At 29.3% G+C, this 25,397-nt stretch overlaps 1 protein-coding gene across 1 annotated transcript in view; it reads left to right on the top strand.

Moving 5' to 3' along the window:
• The window catches only part of LOC142320084 (uncharacterized), a 55,999-nt gene extending 30,844 nt beyond the window's left edge, over positions 1–25,155 (top strand). Inside the window, exons 5-8 of the mRNA XM_075357759.1 lie at positions 2,346–2,547; positions 10,184–10,257; positions 20,981–21,111; positions 24,995–25,155. Coding sequence (XP_075213874.1) covers positions 2,346–2,547; positions 10,184–10,257; positions 20,981–21,111; positions 24,995–25,155 — 568 coding nt within the window. The remainder of the gene's footprint in view (positions 1–2,345; positions 2,548–10,183; positions 10,258–20,980; positions 21,112–24,994) is intronic.
• Positions 25,156–25,397: the final 242 nt, after the last annotated feature.

Below are 25,397 nucleotides of genomic sequence, written 5' to 3'. Positions count from 1 at the left end.
TAGAAGCAGCAAAATACATACCAATAACTGTATTTTAACATAGAAAAAAGCAGGAAGAATACTGCATAAATTATAGGAATATATTTATATTATTTACTGACTCTTTATTCTAATTACATATATAAAACTACAATACTGATAAAGAACTTCATAAGTTGCCAAACATGCCAGGAATTAAAAAACAAATCAATAAAATATATTAATTTTAAAATATTTTGTTTAAAATCTATTTGTAAACTATAGGATATATTTGTAAGAAGCAGCATGTAGCAACAAATTAATAGTTAATAGATTCTATTACAAAATAAAAATACTTTTAATTATTCATTGTTATTGATTGTTACATGTTTAATTAGATTTATAGATATATCTCACCTTTTCTTGAGGAGAACATACTTAGATGCCCAGTTGATGGAAATTTCCTTCTACCATGGAAACTCACCATATTCCCCTAGATAAAAATAGCAGCCAGCACAGCCTACATAAAACCAGCAGCATAGAAGAAATAGCAGCCACTATTTTGCAACAGAAAATATCATGGAAAATTGTTATTCTTCACCTTTCTACTTTATAGTTAGGAACATTACTGAAAAATTTCATAAAAATTGAACATTTAATTGATTTTTATTGCATACATGAGCAGACAAAATGCCAAAAGATTGAGTTAAATTAAAAAGGATTTGACAGAAGTGTTTACTATATAAAAGTTTAGTTTTTTTTGTTTTTTTAATTCATGATGCTTTTTTAGAAAAATGTATCTGCAAAGGTAATTAAACAAATAACAAAAGACTATTGTTATTAAGTTATTAGTTTTTATAGTAAAATGTATTAACAGTAATGCATTAACCAATTTAATTCATTAATAAAAATAATTCAGAACTTAATTTAAAATCTCACATCATAATACTTTAGATTCATTTTTATAACCTTCTGTAGCTAATACAGAAATAATACTTTTACTGAGACAACAGACCACGTTATTTTTGGTGGTTTTTATGAGTTACGTCCAATTTCTAGAATTATATTTGAATTGTGACCGTTCTTTTTTAATATTAGTTAATATAATCTTAGCATGGGTTTTCCTCCTTTTTTTTGTGTGTAAAATTTCATACCATAAAAATAATACTACAGAAAATATTTTCAAATAGCACCCCCTACCCCAAAAAATATAATTAGTTTTATATCTTCTAAATAAGATATCATCATGGTTGGGGTTTACTTTTATCTGTCATAGGCAAAGAGTATAAATTTTTGAAAAATTACTTTTAACGGGTAATATTTTGATTTAGTTGTTTCTACATTGGATTTGTCTAATCCCTTAATGTAGCTAGAATAGCGTTTATCAACTTTGGGAGTCACGGGGATCACAGTGATGTGAAAGGGAGGTCATAAAAATAGTTTATAACTTTACACATAAACAATATGAAATCATTTTATGAGAAAAAAGTAATTTATTATGAACATTTTACTTACGTTTATAAGTACAAATGTAAAAAAATTAATGAGTTTGTTGTGTTTGTTCTTCATTTAAAAGTCTCCCTATACTTGGATCTATATTAGAAACACAAAAAAGCAAATCTTTTTCAAATGATAAAGGACGATTCCTATTAATTAATTTTTAGCACAACCACAGATGAAAAACTCTTTTCACAGAAGTAAAACATGCCGAAAGGGATTAATATTTTCAATGCTTCTGTGGCTAAATTTCCATGTTCACTATGACTATGACGAGCAAACCTAAACTTAAATAAATATTCTTATGTGAATTGTAGTAGTAATGTTTTATCGGCAGACATTTCGATGAGCTGGTTGTAAATCGCAACCGAAAACTTAGCAGCTGCAACGTTTTCACTAAATTGATTCAGTACCCATCTCTTTAAGGAATTATTTTTATCTTCTGGAAATTACTTTGCCAATTGAATTTTTAGCTCATGCAAATGCCTCTTCATGCTAACCAAACTGTGGTAAATAATAGTGTCTTCATCAAATCTCCTAATAGTACGTAAGAAAAATACAGTATTTGAAATCAGAATCAAAATTAACGAGACAGCAACTCGTTGTATTAGATTGTATTATCTACTACAGTAGTAGATAATACAAAAAAATTTAAAGTCTACTTATAGCTATATCAAAGAAAAATTTTATTTTAATTCTTATTATTCACTGCTGTATTAATTTTATGTGTAATTTAAATGCTTTTTTTTGACATCCAGTTAAAAAAGATGCATTGAAATAGAAAAAGTGTTCAAGGAAGAAGATTATAAACAATTCTTATACCATTTTATTATTTTATTTACCTTATAATAATTATATCTATATACTTTATTATTTCTTTTTTTTTTCAGATTAAAACATTCTAAATATGACTGGAATATTCAAAAAATTCAGTCATTTCTTTCGCAAAAAGAACAAGCATGGCTTCAGATTTCAGGCAGAGAACGTGAACAAAGAATTAAATTAAGTCGTTTGGTCAAAGAAATGAAAGTTCTACGGAATCAGTTAGAGTGGAAGAGTAACCAGTTATCTTTTAAGGAAGCTGAAGTCATGGTGAATATTATAATTATTACAATGATCCATGTTCATTTATTTGCGTACCTCAAATTCCTGATCGTATTTCTTCACCATTAAAAAGAGGGAAGTATTATTCCTCTTGTTAAATTCCTCTTTACATAAATTCATTTTGTAGAAAATAAATTTTTTTTATCGTAACATTTGTTCCATGTAGTATTTATATATAATAGTTTTTAAAGGTGGGATTTATCATTTTTTAAATTACCTAATATCAACAATAAATTAACTTCATTTTTCAACGTAGCGATTTAGTAAATTTACTCTATTACTCTTATTGTACGTTAAATGAGTTATTTCAATGGATAAACATTGCAACTAACAAAGTAAATTTTACAGGAAATAAAAAAAATCATCTTAATCTTAACTGATGTATGAAAAATCATGTTTTATGACAGATAAATTACATTTTCCTATAAGACTATTTTTTTTTTTACATTAAAATAAAGGCATTTTATGCAGATATTGTAATTTAAAAAGAAAAATCAGTGGAAAACACATTTGTGTACTTCCAGTGTTTTTCCACTGTAACCGATTCAGAAAAAATGTTATACTTGCAACGTTTTTGAATTTCTTAAATAATAAATGGTTCTGGAAAAAAAAGTACACCATTTTGTATATTAAAAATGTAACAAATTTATTTCAATAAAAATACAAATAATAATCATGAGTAAATAATACAATTTCTGATTTCATGATGTAACATTTTTTCAGTTATTCACATTTTAATTGTTATAAAATTAATGGCAGTGAAAAATTCACAGAAAATTGTGTGATAATTTACAGTCAATTATTCCACCATTTTAAACAGGTCGTTCCTTTTTGGAATATAATCAACATACAATTTATTTAAGTCACTAGTGGTATGATAGACAATAACCTTCTAGTCTTGCATTTCTACCTCTAGGTTTTCTAATTAAATAAAATACTGCCCAATTTTGTAATATGTTGTGGATTTTTCTTAATTGTAAAGCAGTTGAATTATCTACAGTTATTTGCTGCCACCTGGCTTAGTAACTTTACAATTAGGGTTTTTAAAAACTTGATTTTTCTATTTGTGTGAAATCAAAAAATTCATTCTCCATAAGCATAACTTCATGATTTGACTGCTTAGAATTTGCTAACATTTCAATTGCATCTCTTGGTTTATATAGAATGCTGGTTTTTTCAATCTTTCAATAAGTATAAACACCCTAACACACGGTAGGAAACTGTACTCAGTAGTTACAAATTTTTGATTTACTTCATTAAATAACTGAATGAAATGAGACAGTGGCACAGACAAACCATTTTCCAGTTGTTTTGGCGTGTGCAACAATCTGACCATATAATTAACTTTCTTGTTTCATAAAAACTTTGTGGTTTAAACATTGATGAATTTCAAAATACAAGAAACTATCTCAGCAGTTCCTCTTTTACACATGCTTTCATGCCAGTAACACATTGTAGCATTAGAAGTACCCATATTACATATTGCTAAATTATAATTTGAATACTGCCTCAGGTAATACACATCAGACTGACTCAAATTTAGTGTGAAAATCAATACATAAAAGCAAAACTTTATTACTTTAGCAGCTTTAATGTTATATTCTAAAGAATAATAAGCTTTCTCAGCTTTGCGTTGATGCAATTCTGATTCTTGCTGTAGTTTCATTCGTTGCTCTTCTGTTTCTGCAGCAAATATTTGGGTGAATAATCTGTCATATATCTTGCATGTTAGAATGTGGTAAACCAAATTGCAGGGTGAACTTTTCATTGAATGTATTTCGATATGTGTGATGTTTTATTCTTGTTTGAGGATACTTATCCAAAAATAAATAATTTTTTTTTTTAAATTCAAATCGGAATTAAGACAAAGCTTTTTATTAGAATTTCTGGAATAATGACTTTTCCTGGGAAGAGAAGGACCTAATGTGTTCTTCCACTTCTTGTTTCTCTAAATCTGCCATTTTGTGCGGTTTATTGTTGTGTTTTCCTCTTAAATTATCTACAGGGCTACTGTTTTTTAGTTTTTCAATAATAACTTGTAATCTTCAGTAAGTAATCCTTAATGTAGAAGTAAGAAATTTTTGACATACTTGAACCCTACCAGATATATTCACTGGAAGTTTCCAAACAGTGGCATTAAGAAACGGCTTCATCAACCGTTTTCCTTTTTGGTTCAGAAATTTGAATACACCCAACTAGAAATCTTGACTGCACATCATATGACATATCATAAAACTCTGTGAATAACTTTACTTTTTATTATCTATTAATTTCCTTACAACCATCATAACAGCAGCTACAACCTTTGCCCTAAAACAAAATGGAAAAGAACAGTCTTAAGATGAAGCTTAAAGGATCATTCTTATATTACTAACTTTGTAATGAAATTTAATCATATTGAAACGAAAACTTAAAAGTAAGGCACCAGACTTCAATATGGATTACATTATAGTGTAACTGAAATTTTAACCTCAGCTTTACCAAAACGAGAAGCTAAAAAAATTAAGTTGATTAAAACAGTATTAATGATTTGTTATATTATTTCTTTTTTTAAGGTATTGAACCATTTTCCTGTGTTTAGCACCTTGATTAATGAACACTGTATACACAGATTGTTTCATGGATAAATGGATCGAATTTAAGAAAATGTTGTACTAATGAAAATAAAAAAAAATTTATATGAGTTTAGAAGTCTTTGTTTGTTTTTTGTTTTCCCTGATTTCTCCTTCAAGAGGAAAATGAAGCCATACTGCAATTTTTGGAACCAGAAAATTTAATTCTGAGAAAATCTTTTTAAGATCAATAGAACATAAAGATGAGTTTTAAAAAAGCTGTCTTATTTAAAACAAAACAGAGCAAATTATGATAGAAGAATACTGTATTATAATTTTAAACCAAAAAAAAGAATAATTTCAGTACTGGAAAATATTTAGAAACAAAATTAGTTATTAAAAATAAATGAGTAAAAATTATTACAAACTTATTGCAATAACTGTTCAAAACGTCCTCCTTGACCATACCAAATGTTAACATAAAAACTGTTTTAGAAATTACTTTCTACTGTGCCATGTGGATTTTTTAAAATCTATGATTAACTCCCAACTCTTGAGAAAATTGTCTATCAGTAAATAAAATAGAACTTACTTTATAAAAAACACAAATCTAAGATAAAAGAGAACGAAAAACAAATTAAATCAATTTAAATCATTTAAAAACAGTTAAATTTATTTATAACAGTTTGGACCAGAGATGTTGGAACAAATACAAGTGAAAAACAAAAATCGTACATTTTTAACAAATAGAAATCTTCTTTTAAATCTTCCAGCCTCTTCAGACATTCTTGATATTTTCATTTTGGTTTCTTCCATTTTAAATCTTCTTCATCCTCTGATTCTCAAGTTTTTGATTTCCAGCCTGTGGTCAAAACAAAAACCTCCAGAAAAGTATTTCCATTTAATATTTCATTTTTTATCGTTTTTATCTCTAAACAGTATTCAATGAACTCGTAATTAAATATTTTTCTCATAGTCTTTACTTTTGTATGTTAAAGTTACAACTTTTATTATTTTCATCTTCCATTTGTACTTTGATACCACCTTGGAATCTAACGTAAATACCAATGTGAGGGTATTTACCAACATCATTAACAGCAAATCCCAAAATATCCATCTTTGTTTCTAAAGGCAATTTGGACCAAACAGTTATAAATCTGGATTTAATTGTTTCTTCTAATTATTTTAATTTTTGTTCTCTCTTAATTTGTTTTGAACTCTTTTATCCTAGATCACATGTTTTTAATAAATACTTTCTTTCTCTGCATATTATTTTTCTTCTTCAATTTCTTTTCTCCTCTTTAAACATAATAGATTTAGTGGCAAAACAGATGCTATTTCTTTAATATTGAAATTATTTAAAGAGCTAGTTATTTCTATAAACCAAAGGTTTGCATTTTTCCATGTTTACTAAACCATTCCTTCTACATTTATACTTTTTAGAATTGTAGTGAACAGTTTTTGTAGCTTGAAGAAATTAGTTTCACCTTGTTCAGATAGCATTTTGTGTGTACAAGTTTATCTTAGTTTAAATTAACTAAATTGATAGGAACAAGATTAAAAAAGAAAGAATAGGAGATAAAATGGATTAACTCCTGAATATGCTGTTTCTCTTCTGAAAGTTTAATATTCTAACTGATTTTTATTATAACTCTAGCAAGCATAGTTTAAAATGGTTTTATAAGTTATATAACAGGCGGCCTTTTTTAAATAAAACCAAAAAAATAACTCTGTTAATGACATACAGGTATGGTGCAGAGTTTGGCCTTTACAAGAGGTATGCAATTTATTTAATTATAGATTTCAACAATAACTAAATTGACTGTTATCAAGACAGTAGAGCAATTTGAAGAAACCGGTACTGTAAAGAATCTTCCTCGCACTGGTAGACCAAGAACTGTCACAACTGATGCAAAGTCATGTAAGATCATGCAGATTTTAGTTGAAGACCCTCGATCATCAATTCAGAAAGTTGTTTTCCAACATGACATCAGTAATTTTTCAGTTCAAAAAATTCTTAAAACAAACAAAATTCATCCTTATAAGCTAAGCTACACCTGTTGCAAGAACTTTCAGAAGTTGATTTTGACTCTCAAGTTGAGTATTGTGATACTATAACGCAAAAGTTAGACAGATGCAAATTTTTCTAATTCAATAATATTTACTGATAAAGCGACTTTTATGTTCAATGGCCATATGAATAAGCAAAACACTGATGCCCCTGGATTGGACTTCATCTGGAGGAGACCCTGGGGGGTCGTGACTCCCATGGGGGTTGCAGTGATATGAAGGGCAAAGCGAAATTAGCCTACAACTTTACACTTAAACAATAATGAAATCATTATATGAGAAAAAATGATTTATTAACATTTTATGTACAATTATAAGTATACATGTAAAGAAAATAAATTAATGAGATTTGTTACTTTCATTTAAAAGTTTCTCCGTATTTGGATCTGTGTTAGAAATACACAAAAGCAAATTGTTTTGAAGTGATAAAAGACAATTCTTATATTTAGTTTTTAGAGCAACCACAGACAAAAAAAATTTTCGTAGAGATAAAGCGCAGCGAAAGGGATTAACATTTTCAGTGCTTCTGTGACTTCCATATTCACTTCGACAAAAACATATCTAAATCTTCAGATGTGAATTGTAGTTGTAATTTTATTGGCAGACATTTCTATGAGCTGGTCATAAATTTCAACCGGTAACTTAGCAGCGGCAAGTATGTTTTCACTAAATGGATTCAGTACCCATCTCTTCAAGTAATCATTTTTATCTCCCGAGAAATACTCAGCCAACTGAATTTTTATCTTGCGCAAATGCATCTTAATGGTAACCATTCTGTGGTGAATAATAGTGTCTTCACCCAAATTTTTCTCAATATATTCGGAAGTGAGTGAAAAACGTATCAAATTTTTGCTCTGAAGGTGAAAAATCCACATATCAAGCTTCTTAATGAAATCATGAACTCAGTTTGTCATTAACAAAATGTATTTATTATGTCCTTGTAAATTCACATTCAAGTTGTTTAAATGTGAAAATACATCAGCTAAATAAGCCAACAGCAACATACATTCATTATTCTTTAGAAACATTGAGAATGGCATTTGTTTATCCAGGAAAAATATTATTAATTCATTTCATAATTTCAAAAACCAGGTTAACATTTTTCCCTTGCAATAACCACTTGACTACCGATTTTATCACAGAGCTAAGCAAGTAGCTGATTCTCTAATTGTTGTAGAATATACATATATTTTTGGTTGTGTGTGTGCTTGTAGTAGAGGATTGAACGGTACAGGTCGGTCAACTTCAAGTCACTGCCGTATAGAAGTGTACGTGCAACTGCAGTCTTCAGTTAATACGTGATTAGACAGGATTATAATTTATACAGTACTGTTACCATTATTCATATGTTTTTTTTATACTGTAAAAATAAAACATTATTTCTTAAATTCACTTGAAGTTTATTTGGGAATAGTTCATTTCCTAACAGTAGTCATAGACTTTTAATAAAATTAACCATTTTTTGTTTTAGATTTTTAAGGTTATATTTTTTGTGGCAGGACCGAACAAAGTGTGTCTGTGCTTCCTTCACAGACATTGTGAAGGAAGCATCCATTCTATCCTTGGTATGAGACAATCTTATAATTTTTTTCAGAAGTCTACTTTTCTTTCCTGTTATTGCCTTTGTACCATCACTGCATACTACAATACAGTTTGTCTAATCTTGTTATAATTTTTAGTAGCTTCATAAAAAACATCAAAAAGACATTGTCCTGTTGCATGAGCACGTATAGATTTGCAAAACAACATATTTTCTTTGATTGGTCTGTCCCTATGAATTCATATCTAACAAAACATAAGAACTGAGAAATGTTTGCCACATCTGTTGAATCTAAAAAATTCACTTGAGCTTGCTTGCTGAATTATCTGATCGGCAACCATGTCATCAATTCACCTTGATACTGTGTCGTTACAACATGTAATTTTTTTTGCTTCTTCCTTACCTAATAAAACGCTGACCATATCATTTATGGCAGGCAATATGAGGTTTTCTGCGATTATGTGACATTTGAACATCATAGCCGCTCTTAATGCTAGCAGATAAGATGCTTCAAGTGTACTTTTATCAATATGGCTTGACTTACAAATAGAAGATTGTTGATTTCTCAAAATTTTCTTTCGAAAAATTCCAACGGTTTGGTTCTATGATCCAGATGTTTAGTTTCCAAGTGTCTAATTAATTTGAATGGTTTCATGCTTTCATCGGAGAGGACTTGAAAGCAAACAATGCACTGTGGCTTTCCATCCAATGAGATAAAACTATAATTTAAATTACCATAATTTGCCTTTGTACAATCTTGTCTTTTTACCATTCAGTTCACTGGATGTAGATGGTTTTTTCTCAAATATATCCATTTTGCATAAGAATCTAATTGTAAAAAAACAGTTACACTATTTGACTGCACACTAAAAAACCGAAACCTCAATCATTATTATTTTTAATGAAACAATGCTTTTTAAAACTTAAATAAAACACCAGATGTACACTTTACATTTGAAACTAAAGTGGCATTCTGCAATCCCTTATGCCTCTTTTATACTGATGAGAGCTTGACATATGCATGAACATGATGCTTTCATAGCAAATATTATGCTAGCAGACCAAATTACAAGGAGCATGTACATATCAAGTTGGACCTGTAAATTACTCATGTTTGTACACTTCATACATGCATGTTCATACCCATCGTTACCAATGCAACTAAATAGGTTTAACTAAGTTTTTGTGGTTGGGGAGGTCACAAAATATTCATTATATTTTTTTTTACTTTTTGGAGGTCATGGAGCTAAAAAGGTTGTGAATCACTGCCATAAATAATAAATAAAAATTAAATAATGCATAAATAAGCCAATCGTTTAAATTGAATTTAGTTTATATATATAAATTATAATTTCCTACTAAAGTATCAGTATATAGGTTATTTATTAAGAGAGAATATTTTAAAGCTATTGTTTTTCTAGTATTGATAAAAATAAATATTTTTTAATTCTTTTTGTTTCAGGAGAAGTCAAAACAGCTGAGTGATGCAGAAAGAAGAATTACTGATCTTAAAAAATTTATAAGGAAGAATAAGAGGTAACTTTGTAATGTGTTTATACGCATGAAGTTATGTGTATATGCATGTAGAAAACTAATTGTGCCGTTCTGTTATACTATGTTTAAATATTGAAATCATTCTTTAATGAGGACCATCGTAACCATTTTGAAGCATTATTGTCTTTATAAAAAATCACAAATTATTTGATTTAAAAATTGTAATAGTAATAATTTATTATTTTTATTTTATTAAACAACTGCACTAATAACAGTCTTAAGAATTTTGTTAAATATTTCTTAACTCTTTAACAATATCCAGTTATTTATAATAGCTGACTGTTTTATTTGTTGTTATTGATATAGAGTTCTAAAGTTCAATTTTTTTTCAATTGTGGAATATATTTTCCAGTTTTTTTATCATCCTATTTTGATAGTCTTCAACATGCTGGGAGCTGTTGTGAATTGCATAAATTATCTTTTTATAGCTTCCACATTTTTGTTGGAGATTAATTTTCTACTTTAATCGTGAATCATTTTATTGAGGATAATTAAAAGGTTTCACAAATGAACCAAGACTTAACTTCTGCAAAATGGTTTAGGTGAAATAGTGGAAATTTGAATAAAACTACTAAATGTCTTTAAATCTTTAACTGTTATCTAATTTATTTGATGTAAATAATAATTAAATATTTGATTAATATTAATGTAGAAGAATGCAGTTGTTGGTTCATTTCTATACTTCATTGTAAATTGTAAAAGCTTTCCAGAATTGATTTTGGAAAACTTTGTTTTCATATCTTAACCAAGATAGTCTTTTTCTAAAGTTTTATTAGGAAAAATATCTTCTTTCTTATATAAAATTAGGGGCATTTCACCAGTTCCAATATCAAGATTCCATTTTATTAATATATATATATATATATAGCATATATATAGCATACAAGACTACCCAAAAATTGTATTCATAACACAATTTAAATAAACATTGAAAACTTGAATGATTGCAGATTATTGATGATGCTAAAGAGGGATGTTCCACATGCCGAACACAAAAGAAAAACAAGTACCATATTTTAGGTAAGCTGAAACCCTGAATACATGTAAATTCTAAATTTCTTTTAAAGTTTATATCAATGGTTGAATGGAGAAAACCTATTAACTTATTTTAATTCAGTGTGAAAAGTTCTATTAGTATCACATATTTTGTTCCTTGTGCCAAAATAAGTTCAATTTTGTTCCTAGAGTAATTAGGATTCATAATTACAACTTCTGATTTTACTAATGAAGACTGTATTTATTCAAGTTTATAGTGCTCTATAACTATAAACACTTCCCAATGTTACACTTTATAGTGTAACATTGACTATTTTTCATATAACTTTAAAAATTTTTTCTATTTTTTTTAATGCAATGATTTACATTAAAAAATATAGATTTAATTTACTTCTAAGAAAGAAGAGAGAAGATAAACAAATAAAATAAAAACCATAATTGTACTAAATTTATCAGTTTACAATTAATGAAGAATTTTATCCAAAAACGATGAGATAATTTGATTGATCATCCTAAAATCAAAAGAAACTAGCCTCACATATCTAGCCCCAAAACGTTCAGAATATTGTAACCTAAACTACTGAGACTGTCACATAGTAAATGTAAATCTTTGTTGTGTAGATTATAAATTCAAGGGATTGCACTAATTGGGATTAAATAATGAACTGTTGAAATAGAATAAGAAATGAGAAATTTTACATCAGAATGTTGAGCAGCCTACTTTTAAGTCAACCACGAAAAAATGTAAGAAACTTAATTTCCCCTTAAGCGTTAATTTAACTACACTTCTTTTTTCACCCTTAGTGAATCCAATTCAAACAATAATCCTTAATTCAGTAACTGGAAATCCAGTGGACAAAATTGTTAAAAAACAACTGTATAATAATTATTGAAAACTGTATGTACTAAAGGAATTTATTTTGAATCTACTCAATGGAATGGAATAGAATGGATTATTATGATAAGATACCTAACTTCCATTGCATATTAAAGACTACTATAAATTTGAATAAATACAGTGGTACATCTTCATTAATAAAATCAGAAAAAGTTGTAATTATGAATCCTAATTACCCTGAGGAACAAAGTTAGACTTATTTTGGCACAAGGAAAAAAGTAAGTGATACTAATAGAACTTTTCACACTAAATTGAAATATGTTAACAGATTTTCTCCATTCACCCACTGATATAAACTTTAAAAGAAATTTAGAATTTACATTTATACAGGGTTTCAGCTTACCTAAAATATGGTAGTTGTTTTTCTTTTGAATTCAGCATATTTAGCATCCCTGTTTAGCATCATCAATAATCTGTGTCAATTCTTGCAGTCCATCATTAGTACCTATTTCCATGACTGAATTTTGCTGACAGAAGCATTCCCCATGCTTGTCACAGACTGTTCTGAGATTGTTCGGAAAGCTATAAAGGTGTGAGTCCAAGAAAGGAATTTTTAGGGACATATTACACCCCACATGTTTGTATATGACTAATAATTCACAATGTCATGGTAGTTGGGTATTTATGATTCCTAAAACATTTTGCCTGCCACTTTTAAATTACTTCCAGGCTGACTTCGACTCTGCTTAACAGTTCTTCAAATTGTCTATCTCTATCAAAGTTCTTATTTAAAGACCCCCAAAAATTCCTTCCCTGAATTTAGCCACAGTACCTTTTATCACTAACACAAGGAAATTTTTCATTGAAATAATGAAATAACCATCTTTTATATGAATGGAGGTAGAAGAATACATTTCCAAATTAACTAGTGGAGATGTGTAACATTTTTCTGACCAGGCTTAAGTGCTTTATGCTTTCCTCCTTCTTTCCTGATATAATGATCTGTCATGTCCCTGCTCTTCCATTCATGCAAAAAGCAATAAAATTTAGTGCAGTTGAGCTGCAATTAATCCATAACAGAATAACTTTAAATTGCAACGTATAGTCCAATGGTATTTGTCACGCTGAATTTTTTTGTTAGTTGCATAACCTAACAGCACAGAAGGAGATTTGTTGCCATTGTGCAAAAAAACAGCCTTTAAACTACTTTTTGAAGAATCAGTGAACAGTAGAGTTATGTTCATGATGAAGTGCATCAATGACATCACAAATAATGTTACATTCATTAAACTATTTTCTTCAGAATATAAATCTTGGAAATCTTCTTGACGATTTTGAAACAAGTTACACAATTTAGTGTCAGTATGGAGAAGATTCCAGCCTTTCACCCTACATCCTAAAAACTCAACTTTTTTCTTTGACAAGTTCAATCCTGAACAAAGATGTTTAATTTTCTTCATCTTATATGATGAGGTTCATGAGATTTTGATTCAAAAGTAGGACATTTTTTGCTCCTCTGGCTGAACTTTAGTCCTCATATTCTGATTTAACTTTTAAAATTAGATGTGTCCTTATAGCAGCACCTCTGGTAAATTCAGGTACTGCACTATATGTTAGTATATACTACTTTTCCTCTTTTTTTATCTTTGTACACAGAAATAACAAACTGTTTTAAAGTTCATGCCACGCATCAGTATGGCAAAACTCATGTACCAATTACCTCTAGCTCAGTCTGTCAGATGTTTCATACAGGTTAATAGCACATGTGAGGATCCCAGTTCTTATCTCAATCCCCAACTTTACAGCCAAAATATAATTTATAATTTTTTTAACTAGTGGAGTCAAACTTTGTTGTTCTTTAAATGTCAAATCCCCAGACTTGTAACAGATGTTATCTGGATCATTTACTTATTCCTTTGCATAACTGTTCACTAACACAACACGCTTAACACAGTAACTATAAATCACAAAACAGAATGAAATCACAATATGTGCGTACACAGTTAACATTTGAAATGGTACCAGTTTGTCAATTGAATGACTCAGAAAACTGCTCTGAGCTGATATTTCAGAACCTAAAGTAAATGAACCATCATGTATATACACAACTGTTGCCTTAATAATTTTATGTTTGTTAGAAACAAACCACCGTTAGAAATCATTTAAAATTTTTTTTTTCTACATAAGTATCCCTAAACAGTACATAAATTTGACAGAAGCAATACTTTAAAAATGTTATCTCACAAAAAAATTGTAGGGGAAAATTCTGATTGTATTTTTTCTGATAAAACTTCCATGCACCAAAAACTGTGGTATAAGTATGCTTTATATGCTTTATCCTCATATGCTTTATACTTACTTCCAAATGTTTAACTTTAAATATGAATCAATGCTTTCAACTACAACTCTCACTGAATTATGTTATTTTAGAAAAGCAATCCATAAAGCCTTCAGATATATTTACTTTAGAATTTTCAGGATATAAGTATATCAGTTATGGTTGGTTTTTGCTCCACCACTGAATCCTTCTTTATGACCCAGATCAAAAATATATACAGTTAATAAAATTAAGTTTGCTTTTTAGAGCATATTCACATGCGCACAAGCATCCAAAGAAACATAAAAACAGGATGAAAAAATTGAAGTATTTGACTCTAAATCAGATTACTTTGTACAGTTGGCCAACAACATAGATCTTTCAAAGCAAGGTTCAAATAACAATGCTACATTCAGCAGCAAGAACTTCATTAAATCAAAATATCATCACATCCTTATCTGTAGTGATTTATACAGCGCACTCCAAGCTTTAGAGGATTTGTTTTCCAGACATCCTTTTGTCACCAAAATACATAATACAATTGGTGAATTAAATCGTCATAAACACACAAGTGAATTTCTACTGAATCCATAGCCACGTGAGAATCCTTGGTATTGAACATGCATATTCTGCTGCTAAAGTTGCATGTACCCAACTGTTTTCCTCCATTCGAGTTGCAACTACCGATTTTATTAATTCCATTAAACATACACTTTGAAGAAGGTGGCAAGATGACTGGACTGCTACAGCAGGTAATAAACTCTTGACACATAAAAGACACGGTGTTACCATGAACTCTTCATGCAGGAAAATTCATTGAGCAGAAGCGGTCCTATGTCGATTGCGATTAGGACATACTCACAGACACCTGATGCCAGTGGAGAGTGCTCTACTGTATGTCTGATTTGACTGCCACTTGACTGTGCACCATATCCTTGTAGACTGCATATGCTATGAGGCCTTACATCGCAAATTTAAATTGCCGAGGGACTTACAACGCATCCTTGGAAATTACAAGAATGTACTGGACTGGGTATTGTTACTTATAAAAAGAATTAATATACTTAATAAGATTTAACCCATCAAAAATTTGATAGTATTTTGTTATTCACGTTTCATGTATTATCCTGATTGTTACGTTTCTTTTATTTTCAATTTTATTCCTATTATCCTAATTTTCATCATAGTTTTAATCCTATTTTACTAATATTTTAATATCCAAGAAGTTATTATTTTGCCTCTTGTTTTTATTTTGACACAGGCGATGATAACGCAAAAGTATTTTCCGTACAAAAAAAAACAAATATGAAGAAATGCACAGGGCTCACACTCAGGGAAAGTTATTATAATCATTATTTTAAATAAGAGTGATATATTCTATAGTTGATTTTTAAAAACTTTGTAATATTTCAGTTAACTTTATTAATATTTTATTTGTAATATTTCCATAATTTTAAAGCTTGTTTTATTGATTTTAAATGTTTTTCTAACTTCAATTAGACTATGCAGTCTGATTATTACTTGACTGAGTCTCGGAACAACAAAAATACTATCCTCATACCAGCAAAACAAGCGTTCATCGCAGCAATGTTAAATTTGATGACAATTTTGTCCTACAATTCAGTTTACTCAAAGGGTCTCTTGATGTACTTAAAAAACAAGAAACAGATTCACAAATTTAATAAGCCTCTAATGAAAACATACTCGATCTGTCTCTGCTCTGATCCGCTTTCAAGAGCAAGGTCAATGCCTACACCATCCCACACTGCAACTCCATCACAAAGTTCTCCACACATCCATTCTTATCCTAACAGCAAATATCTCAGCTAACCAGAGCTGGATGACAAAACACTTATCTTTGTGAAGTAAGCACCCAGGTAGGCGGGCCCCTTGCCAGTTGGGTTGCTATTCTATCTATAACAAAATCAGACCCCCCCCTCCAGCCAACCTCCACAGGATTAAGAATCTAAGGAAGCTAGCAACTATGTTCCATTTTCTTTTGGTTTTCCAATTAACTTTCAGATCAAAACCAGAATTGATTTTTGCAAACTCTGTAACTAGTCTGGTATGTTCAGTTTCATACCTGTGGCAGACATATAAGACTTGGCGCATATCATCAATGCCCCTACACTCTAGAACCTGGCCAACCTATCTCAAAAAGCATCAGGTCCAGAAAGAAACTGTGTGATATATTGATTGGGGGGAAAAATACCATGCATATAACAGCTATGAAGAGTGCCTCCTTCTGATTACAGGTCAAAATATTTTACCTACATTAAAAGAAGAGTGATTTATTTCTCCTTTTCATTTTAAGAATTCCTTTTCAGACCGATTCATAGGACTGATATCATTGTAAAACTCAATATACTTCTGAAAAAAAGTCTTGATTAGTACAGCAAGAAAACTGGATTTCCAGGGTATTTTTTCAATAAAAATCATGTATAAAATATTACTACTATCAAACATGTGCAATGAAAACTGGTTTATAAAAAAGACAATTTTTCTCTAATAAAATATATTATGTAGTATTACAAAAATATATATTAAACATAAATTAATTTTAAAATGTTTTTCCTTAAAAGAAAAGACGCAGTCATTTAAAAGAGATACTCTGACAACAATCAAAAACTGTTTATTAAAGATTTTCATAATAAATTTTAATCATTTTATATTTAATTCTGGGATAATCTATGCTAAAAAAGAGATGAATACATAAATGTAGATGAATGAAAACGAAGTATTAATATAGTGATTGACAAAGAGTAGAAAGATGCTTTAATGTATCATTTAGTCCTTCACAGAGCTGAAATTGTGGCTTTCTAAAAAAATTAACTGCAATCCAGATTTCTTGTTGTGATACATAGATAAAAAGTTTTTACATTACTATAATATCTATAATGTTTAAGTCATCAAAACATAATTTTTTTAAGTAATATTATTAGGAGACATACACTTTTCTTTTAATGTTACCTCAGTATCTGTAAGTATTTAAAGTAGTAAAACAAAATATTTTTTTTAAAATCAGTTGCATATATTTCTTAGGCCAATCGAACTGAACCTTTTTTTATCAGGGATCCTTTTTAAGTATCTTTTGTTGATTCAGACCTTCTCCCATGGCTACTTATCCATAACTTTCTTCAATAGTTAGATTACAATTTTTTTTTTTCAACTTTATTAATAACTAACCTAGTAAAATTACTCAAAACTTTAAGACAAGTTACTCATTATTATTTTGAGATAAAATAATTCCTTTTATACAATCAGTTTATAAGTAAAAACTGAGTTCAATTATAAATTTAAAACACAAGAAAAATATCTGATGATTATTTAGGAATATGTTAGTTTTGACCAATTTATTTTTTAAAAGAGTTCAATTGTTGTATTCCATTCACCAGTTATCTGATTTTTGATCTCAGAATATGTAAATATTATTACATGTAGAGAAAATATGGATATATATCTAATAAAAACAGAATCTTTATGAGGTAATGTGCATTGCCTGCTTGGTGACAATTAACTGAGGATTTAAATGTTTTAATATTTAGGCACAAAAATTTTAATTTTAGAAAGGACAATATATGTTCATATGGTTTTGTTTACTGTTATGTTGTTTATTATAAAGGAATAGTTACAGGTGATTCAAACAAAAAATCATAAAAATTTGCAGTTTCTTTCATCATTCTTCATTTTACAATTCACTATTAATTTCAATTTTGAGTAAAAACTTATAAAAGTCCTCAAAATTTACACCAACTCTCTGTAACAGCATGACCCTGTGTATGTTCACAGACCTGTGGTTTCTACATCTATTAATAAAATTTTTTTATAAGCTGTAGGATCAATCCATTTGAAGTGTTACAAAAAAACATAAGCTGATTGCTTGACCAATTCAAAAAAAATTGAAACTTACCCACTTGTTTCCAACATGTTTCATGATCTTAAAACTATTTTTTTTTTTTTTTTATGGTTTATTTTAACTATCTCTCCTTTCTATGAGAAAATTACGAATAGATTTGAACATGAAAAACGGTGAAATTTCACTTTTGGTCATTTTTTTCAAGAGACAAGGATGGCATACGCAGTTTGAATTATTTTTTTATATGTAGGTATATGATTGCAGTTTTACTATAAATAATGTTAATGATGATATACTTACCCCTAAACTTTTATGAATTTTTGAAACTAATTTTTTTTTTAATTCAAATTTTGACTTCAAATAACTCTGATGGGGCTGGTGATAAAAATCTCAAATTTGCACAACTTGCAGTGTTTTGGAAATGTTTATGGCAAATAAAAAGGTTTCTTGTGTATTGTACTAATAAAAAAGTAATAACATCTTAAAAATCATAAAAAACTTGTTAAAAGCGATACCATTTTTGACTTGCTAAATAAATAAATGTTCCTAGGGGGTTTCTTGTATTCTTTGCACTTTAAATTTTTATATATTTTTTTATATTAGCCCCTATGTTGCTGAAGTCTGTGTTTTCAATATTTTTAAAATTGTTCTTTTTAAATTATTAATGATAGGTTGTAATTTAATGATAACTTAACAAATTCCAGTAACCTAATACAATTTTGATTCAAAAATGCTTGTAAAACTTACCCAACCTGAGATTTCAATGAGTAATTGAAAAAAGGTGCCTACATCTTTTTTCAAGAATTTGTTTTTATTTTTATATTGGTTTATTTTGTTGAAGAAAAAATAAACTGGAGCAAAATTTTAATGATTCTTCAACAAAATAGCCTGATTTTGTAACAATGAAAGTTTATTATTTAGTGTGGTTAACCAACAGCTGTGATATCTCTTATGATAATTCTCTTGAATTTATATGAGAACAACCCATCACTTTAGTTAATTCAAGTGATGTCAACTTTTTCAATTTTGATGGAGGTGACACCCAAAATGCTACAAACAGCATCCAATTTTTCAGTATTGTGATATGGGGCAATACTCTTGGTCTTCACATTCATATAGTTCTTTGTTCTGCTGAGAAAAAATGCTTTTGAAACAGTTAATACAAAGAAACTTTCCAGGAACTAAATTTAAATTTGGAAAAATGTGTTCTTTCAGAGCTTGATCTAATGCTATTTGTCCTACGTTTTTCTTAACATTTTTTTATAAGTTCTCAAAGGGTCACAACAGAACTGTCTATACAGGTGACTGAATTTTGGCAAAAACCTTTTTTCATGATATTTACAATTACTAGTGATATCTGAATTAATATATAAAGAAATAAGTTATTGGTTTTCATCACTAGATTCACAAATTTTAATGAGTTCTTTTGGCACTGTACCATACACTGTTTTATGTTACTCTTCATTCACATAAATTCCTATGGAATATTGCTCTTCCATTGTTTTATGTGAAATTACTTGAAAATAATTTAAAAATTTAACCGATTTAAAAATTTAAAAATATAATATTATTAAGTAAAACTTATTTATTTAATAAACATTTCCAAACACAGGATGAAATTTGAGACACTGTGTAAAGATGTGAACAGGTCACTGACTAATGTCAGACTGACCAGTCTGTAACTGCAAAGCTAAATGAATGATGCAACAAAGCATAAATGAGCATGTTACAGCATGAATTTTCCTTACCGCTGGAAATGACTTCAAGCACCTGTTATAACATGAACACTGCAGTTGAATGGTTCAAACAAGTCTATTTCAACTATAGTAATAAGTATAAAAATATTAAAGGCCAAGAAGACAAGAAACCCCCTTGAAGCACTTATTTAGTGAATCAAAATGGTATCACTTTTAACGGGTTTTTCATGATTTTTGAGAGGTTATAACTCTTTATTAGTACAATACACAAGAAACCTTTCTATTTGCCAACAAACATCTACAAAAACACTGCAAGTTGTGCAAATCAGTTATCAAAAATTCATAAAAGTTTCAAGGTAAGGTATATCACAGTTAATATTATTTATGGTAAAACTACAAACATTACCTACATATAAAAAATAATTCAAATTGTGTATGCCATCCCTGTCTGTTGAAAAAAATTACCAAAAGTGAAATTTTACTGCTTTTCATGTTCAACATTATTCGTAATTTTCTCATAGAAAGAAGAGAGATAGGCAAATAAACAATGAACCAATCTTTTACCTTGAGAAAATATGATTAAATTGCTTTTTATTCCATCCTTCCAGGACAAATAGTTTCATAGTTATGATTTTTTCTGCAAACTCTTACAATCACAAACATAGGTGTGCTGAAACAAAATGGCCACCACAGGTAAATTGCTTAAATAAAAAATTTTTAAGGTCCTGAAACATGTAGGAAACAATTGGGTAAGTTCAATTTTTTTTTTAATTGGTCAAGCTTGTGTTTTTTTGGATACTTCAAACAGATTGACCCTATAGTTAAAGATTTTACAATATCTCTATACTTTATAATTAGAACAAGGTAAATCATAAACTTCTTGAAAATAACTAACATTGCAATAAAAGTTTTAATGATTTTTTTTACAGAAAGTATATTTTGTTCTTGAAATTTTTGAAAATGTAATTTTCAAGATTACATGTTTTAATGATTTTTTTCAGATTTAAAAAACCCAGTGAAAGATACAAAAATAAGTTTTCCCAATGTTCTCTGTCATGTAATGATGTACCAACTCCAGTGCATACCAGATTTTTTTTCATATTTTTACCACAAACGTTTGATGAAAATGAAGGTGAAAATTTATTTCTTTATATAAAGCAATTGGATTCACAAAAAAAAATAGATAATTTTTAATCAAAGTTGTATTTAAGCATATTTCTTGTGCTCTACAGAGTTAATTTAAGAATTCTCACAGTTACAGAAAATTTTATGTCTTCTGGTTAAACCAAAGTTAAAATACCATTTCTGTTTTAAAGTAATTTCACATTTGTTAAAGGATCTCATGATCAGCAAGATATTGTATGTTGACAACAGATATTAATAAATTACTTTTACATTCTTGATGGGTAGTATGTTTGTACATTAAGGAGTCAGATTTAGTGTTATTGTTACAAAAAAAATAGATTATTTTATGTTCTGAATGGTTAAAATTTTGAATTCAGGAATTCACATTTTAAACACATTTTACCAACATATTATGACATACATTTTTTTTTTGCATGTATACGTACATATATATTATATATGGCACAATACACAGAACCACTTCCTTATGCATGTTACAACACGATTGTGGTGTTGATAGTTACCATATACGCAAAAAAGTTTTATTTGATTAAACTGAATCCCCTAAAAAAATAATATAATTTTTTTCTTGCTAACAGGTTGGTGAAGGGACAAGTGATTTTTTTGTAAATATTTAAAAAAATTTCTTAAAAAGTCATCTATTTTTTACTAAGCTTTATTATTAAGTTTCCCTTTTAATTAAAAGAGTATTACAAATATTTTATTTTGCAAAACTAATGAAATAAGCTTTAGTTTTATTAATTTATTTTAAATATTGTATGGTGAAAATTGATTAAAAACTACATTTTTTAAACAAAGGCTAAGTTTTTTTTGCCTTAAGATACTCTATGAATATCTCTATGATTGCCAAGAAACCAGATTTTAAAGCTCAATAAATAAGCTTTTAAATAGTAGCTGTTTTATTTATCATACTGTAGCCTTTAGAAATAGTAAAGTAAAAGTCAGTACACATAAAAAAACAAATTAACTCTTTGTATAGTATATACAAAATTTTAATTTTTGTCAATTTTTTGTATAATATATTTTTATATGAATGGTGTTAATATAGAACAGGAAAAGTATATATAACATTTTCCTCAAATAATATTTTTTTTAGATGTTTACAAAAAAACCTCTGTCTTTCCTCTTGTTTTCCTTTATCAATAAAAAAAGAACAAATTTTTTTATAAACTTGGAAATTATTTTCATCATGTTGAATATTTGGTTATCTTTTCCAGTACCACAAAAATAAATAACAATTATGCAGTATAATCTATAGTCTAAAAATTTTATGTAGACTATTATTTCATGTGGCAATAAATCTTTTCAATGGTGAAAGTTGGATTTTTTTATTATCATTATTGTTTTTAAGTGTTAAAGTAACAATCATGCAGGTAGGTATGATTGGTAGATTGATACCTACCACTATTTAATATAGGTAGGTTTTATTACTTATGTAATAAAACTGTGATCCATTTGAGAATCCAAAAATCATCCCTATATAAAAGAGATCCTTAAAAAATCTAAAATGCTTACTTAATAATTATCTAAACAACAAAAAAAAATTCATTTTTATAGTACTTTATAAATTTTGGATATTCCAATCCTACTGCAAAATCATTTGATCATAATGAACGGATATAAATAGCTGATTGTTTTTGAATTGCAGTAGATTGCCCCATTGTTGCACAGCTTTAATATTATAGTAATTTTGGATTGCACAGTTTAGAATTATCTACTATGGATTATTGGTCTGTACAAGAACGTGTCTTTGCTACAAATTTCCTTCTTTTTTTTTTGTCTTCAGTCATTTGACTGGTTTGATGCAGCTCTCCAAGATTCCCTATCTAGTGCTAGTCGTTTCCACACAGATTTCCTAGTTAAAACTAACTCTGTCACAGCTACTCAGCAAGAATTTCAGGCCACTTTAATAAATAAGATATATGCCCTTTAAAAACTCTTTTGTTATTGTTAACAAATAACAAGTTGCAGGTTAAAAAAGCATAAAGAGGTGTCAGTGCAAGATTTAAAACCACCTGGTTGTCTTGTATTGATCTGCACACATGAAAATATACACTGTGTGCAAGCTGTCATTACCTAGTTCATCAAGGTCAGGTTGATGTCACACCATGAAACTTGGCATTATCTCCTTGAAATCTTTGACATATTCTGCATGGTGACTAAAACCTTCATCCATAAAGATTTCAAATTTCTCACAAGTTAAGAAGGAGAGTCATCTTTTGCCAAGAATTTTTAACACTGATGAATAGAAATCCCAACGTGCTTGATTACCTTGTGTAATGTCTGATGAAACCCGTTTAACAATTTACTAAACAAGCATAAATGTTGCTGTTGGAGCAGAGAACAATCTACAACCCTCAAGAATTACACAAAAAACCACTACTCAGTAGGAAAGTGACTGTATGATATGACTTCATATGGTGAATGCTGCTGTGAAATGCTAGAAATTTTTTTATTGAACCGATTTCATTTCACTTGGTGAAAGGCATACACTTTGGTTTCAAGAGGGTGAAGCTACTGCTCATATGGTTTTGTGAACAAAACTTTTGTTTGCATTAAAAAGAATGTTCTCCAAATGCTTTACTTGGCATTAAGGTAATGGCTGTTTATGCATCGAATTTTTCCTGATGTGAAAGGAAGTATACAGGTAGTTAAATAGATTTCCCCTAATTAGCATATTGCACAATTCCTTTTTTGATATGATGCTTTTCAAGATAGATTGGCCAGATTTGGTTTGATTAATTCAGGCTATATAATAACCCACTGGGTTGATCTAGTATTGGACACATCTTTCCAAATCAGCTGATTTGAAGGTTGAAAGTTCCAGCGTTCAAGTCCTAGTAAAGTCAGTTATTTTAAAACAGATTTGAATACTAGATCATGGATACCAGTCTTCTTTGGTAGTTTGGTTTCATTCAATTAACCACACATCTCAGGAATGATCGAACTGGGACTGTACAAGACTACACTTCATTTACACTCACACATATCATCCTCTAAAGTATTACCTGAATGATAATTACCAGAGGCTAAACAGGAAAAAAGAAAGAAAAGGCTTATGTCGAAAGTGTAGGACCATTGATGATGTGCACCATGTCTTATAGGTCTGCCCCAGGTACAAAGCTGAACAAACAAACTAATTGGAGAGCTTGTGAGGATCAGTTGTGGTTTTTATCTGCAAATTAATTAGAAAACCAAAAGGTCATGGAACATAGTTGCTGGCTTCCTTAGATTCTTAGCGTGTGGAGGATGGCTGAGGGTGTCTGATGCTGCTATAGATGTATAGATATAATAACTTCCCCTGGACCTGACAACATTCTCCTCTGTATGCTGTCATATCTTCCTAATTTGGCTTTCAGGTAGCATCATTTTCGAAAATGGAGTGTCTCAAGGTAGTGTATTAAATGCCACCTTATTTTCTGTAGCCATAAACATTATTACCAAACATGTGAAACCACCTGTCTCATGTTGATTATTTATTGACGATTTTGCTATTAAATTGCGACCCATTCAACACCCACAGCAGAGAGAAGACTACTACAGAACACTTATCTCACCTTAAAGCTTAGTCCAGGGTTACTGGCTTCACGTTTTCACCTGAAAAAACAAAATGTGTAGTCTTTTCTCAGCTTCAGAACCCTTCCATTCTGCAAATTTTTCTGAATGGAGAGCTTATTGTTATCTCTACCCACGTCAAGTGTTTAGGTTTATTTTTTGATAGCCGTCTTACTTGGTCAAACATATCAAAGAATTAAAAACAAAATGTTCCAAACTTTTAGATATGATGTGAGTTCTTAGCAACACCAGTTGTGGAGCCAAACGGTCATGTATGATACGTTTTTATTATTCCTTAGTTTGTTGCCATTTAGATTATGGTTATGTCACCTATTCTTCAGCTCATCATACCGTGCTTAAAATTCTGGATGCTGTACATCATGCTCTCCTTCGACTTGGCACAGGTGCATTTAGATCAAGCTCTGTTGCAAGCTTGTTGACTGGTGAGCCATCACTTTGGGATAGGCGGGACTAGCTTTTAGCATCTTATTTTGCCCGTCTCAAAGGACAGCTAAATCAACTGGCTTTTGACTCAGTCCTTAGAAAGTTATTAGTGAGGACCATCCACATTGTACTGCACCTGTAGGTGTTCGTACCCAACGTATACTGCACCATATAAATGTTGACACACCTTTATTTTTTCCAACGTATCCGTGCTCATATCCTCTGTGGGGAATAATCCTTATAAATTTTACGTTTGACCTTACAATAAACAAA

Source organism: Lycorma delicatula, chromosome 2 (genome assembly GCF_047948215.1).
Source record: "Lycorma delicatula isolate Av1 chromosome 2, ASM4794821v1, whole genome shotgun sequence".
Taxonomy (NCBI): domain Eukaryota; kingdom Metazoa; phylum Arthropoda; class Insecta; order Hemiptera; family Fulgoridae; genus Lycorma; species Lycorma delicatula.
The sequence above is the reverse complement of the archived record's forward strand: the minus strand, read 5'-3'. Positions and strand labels throughout refer to the sequence as shown.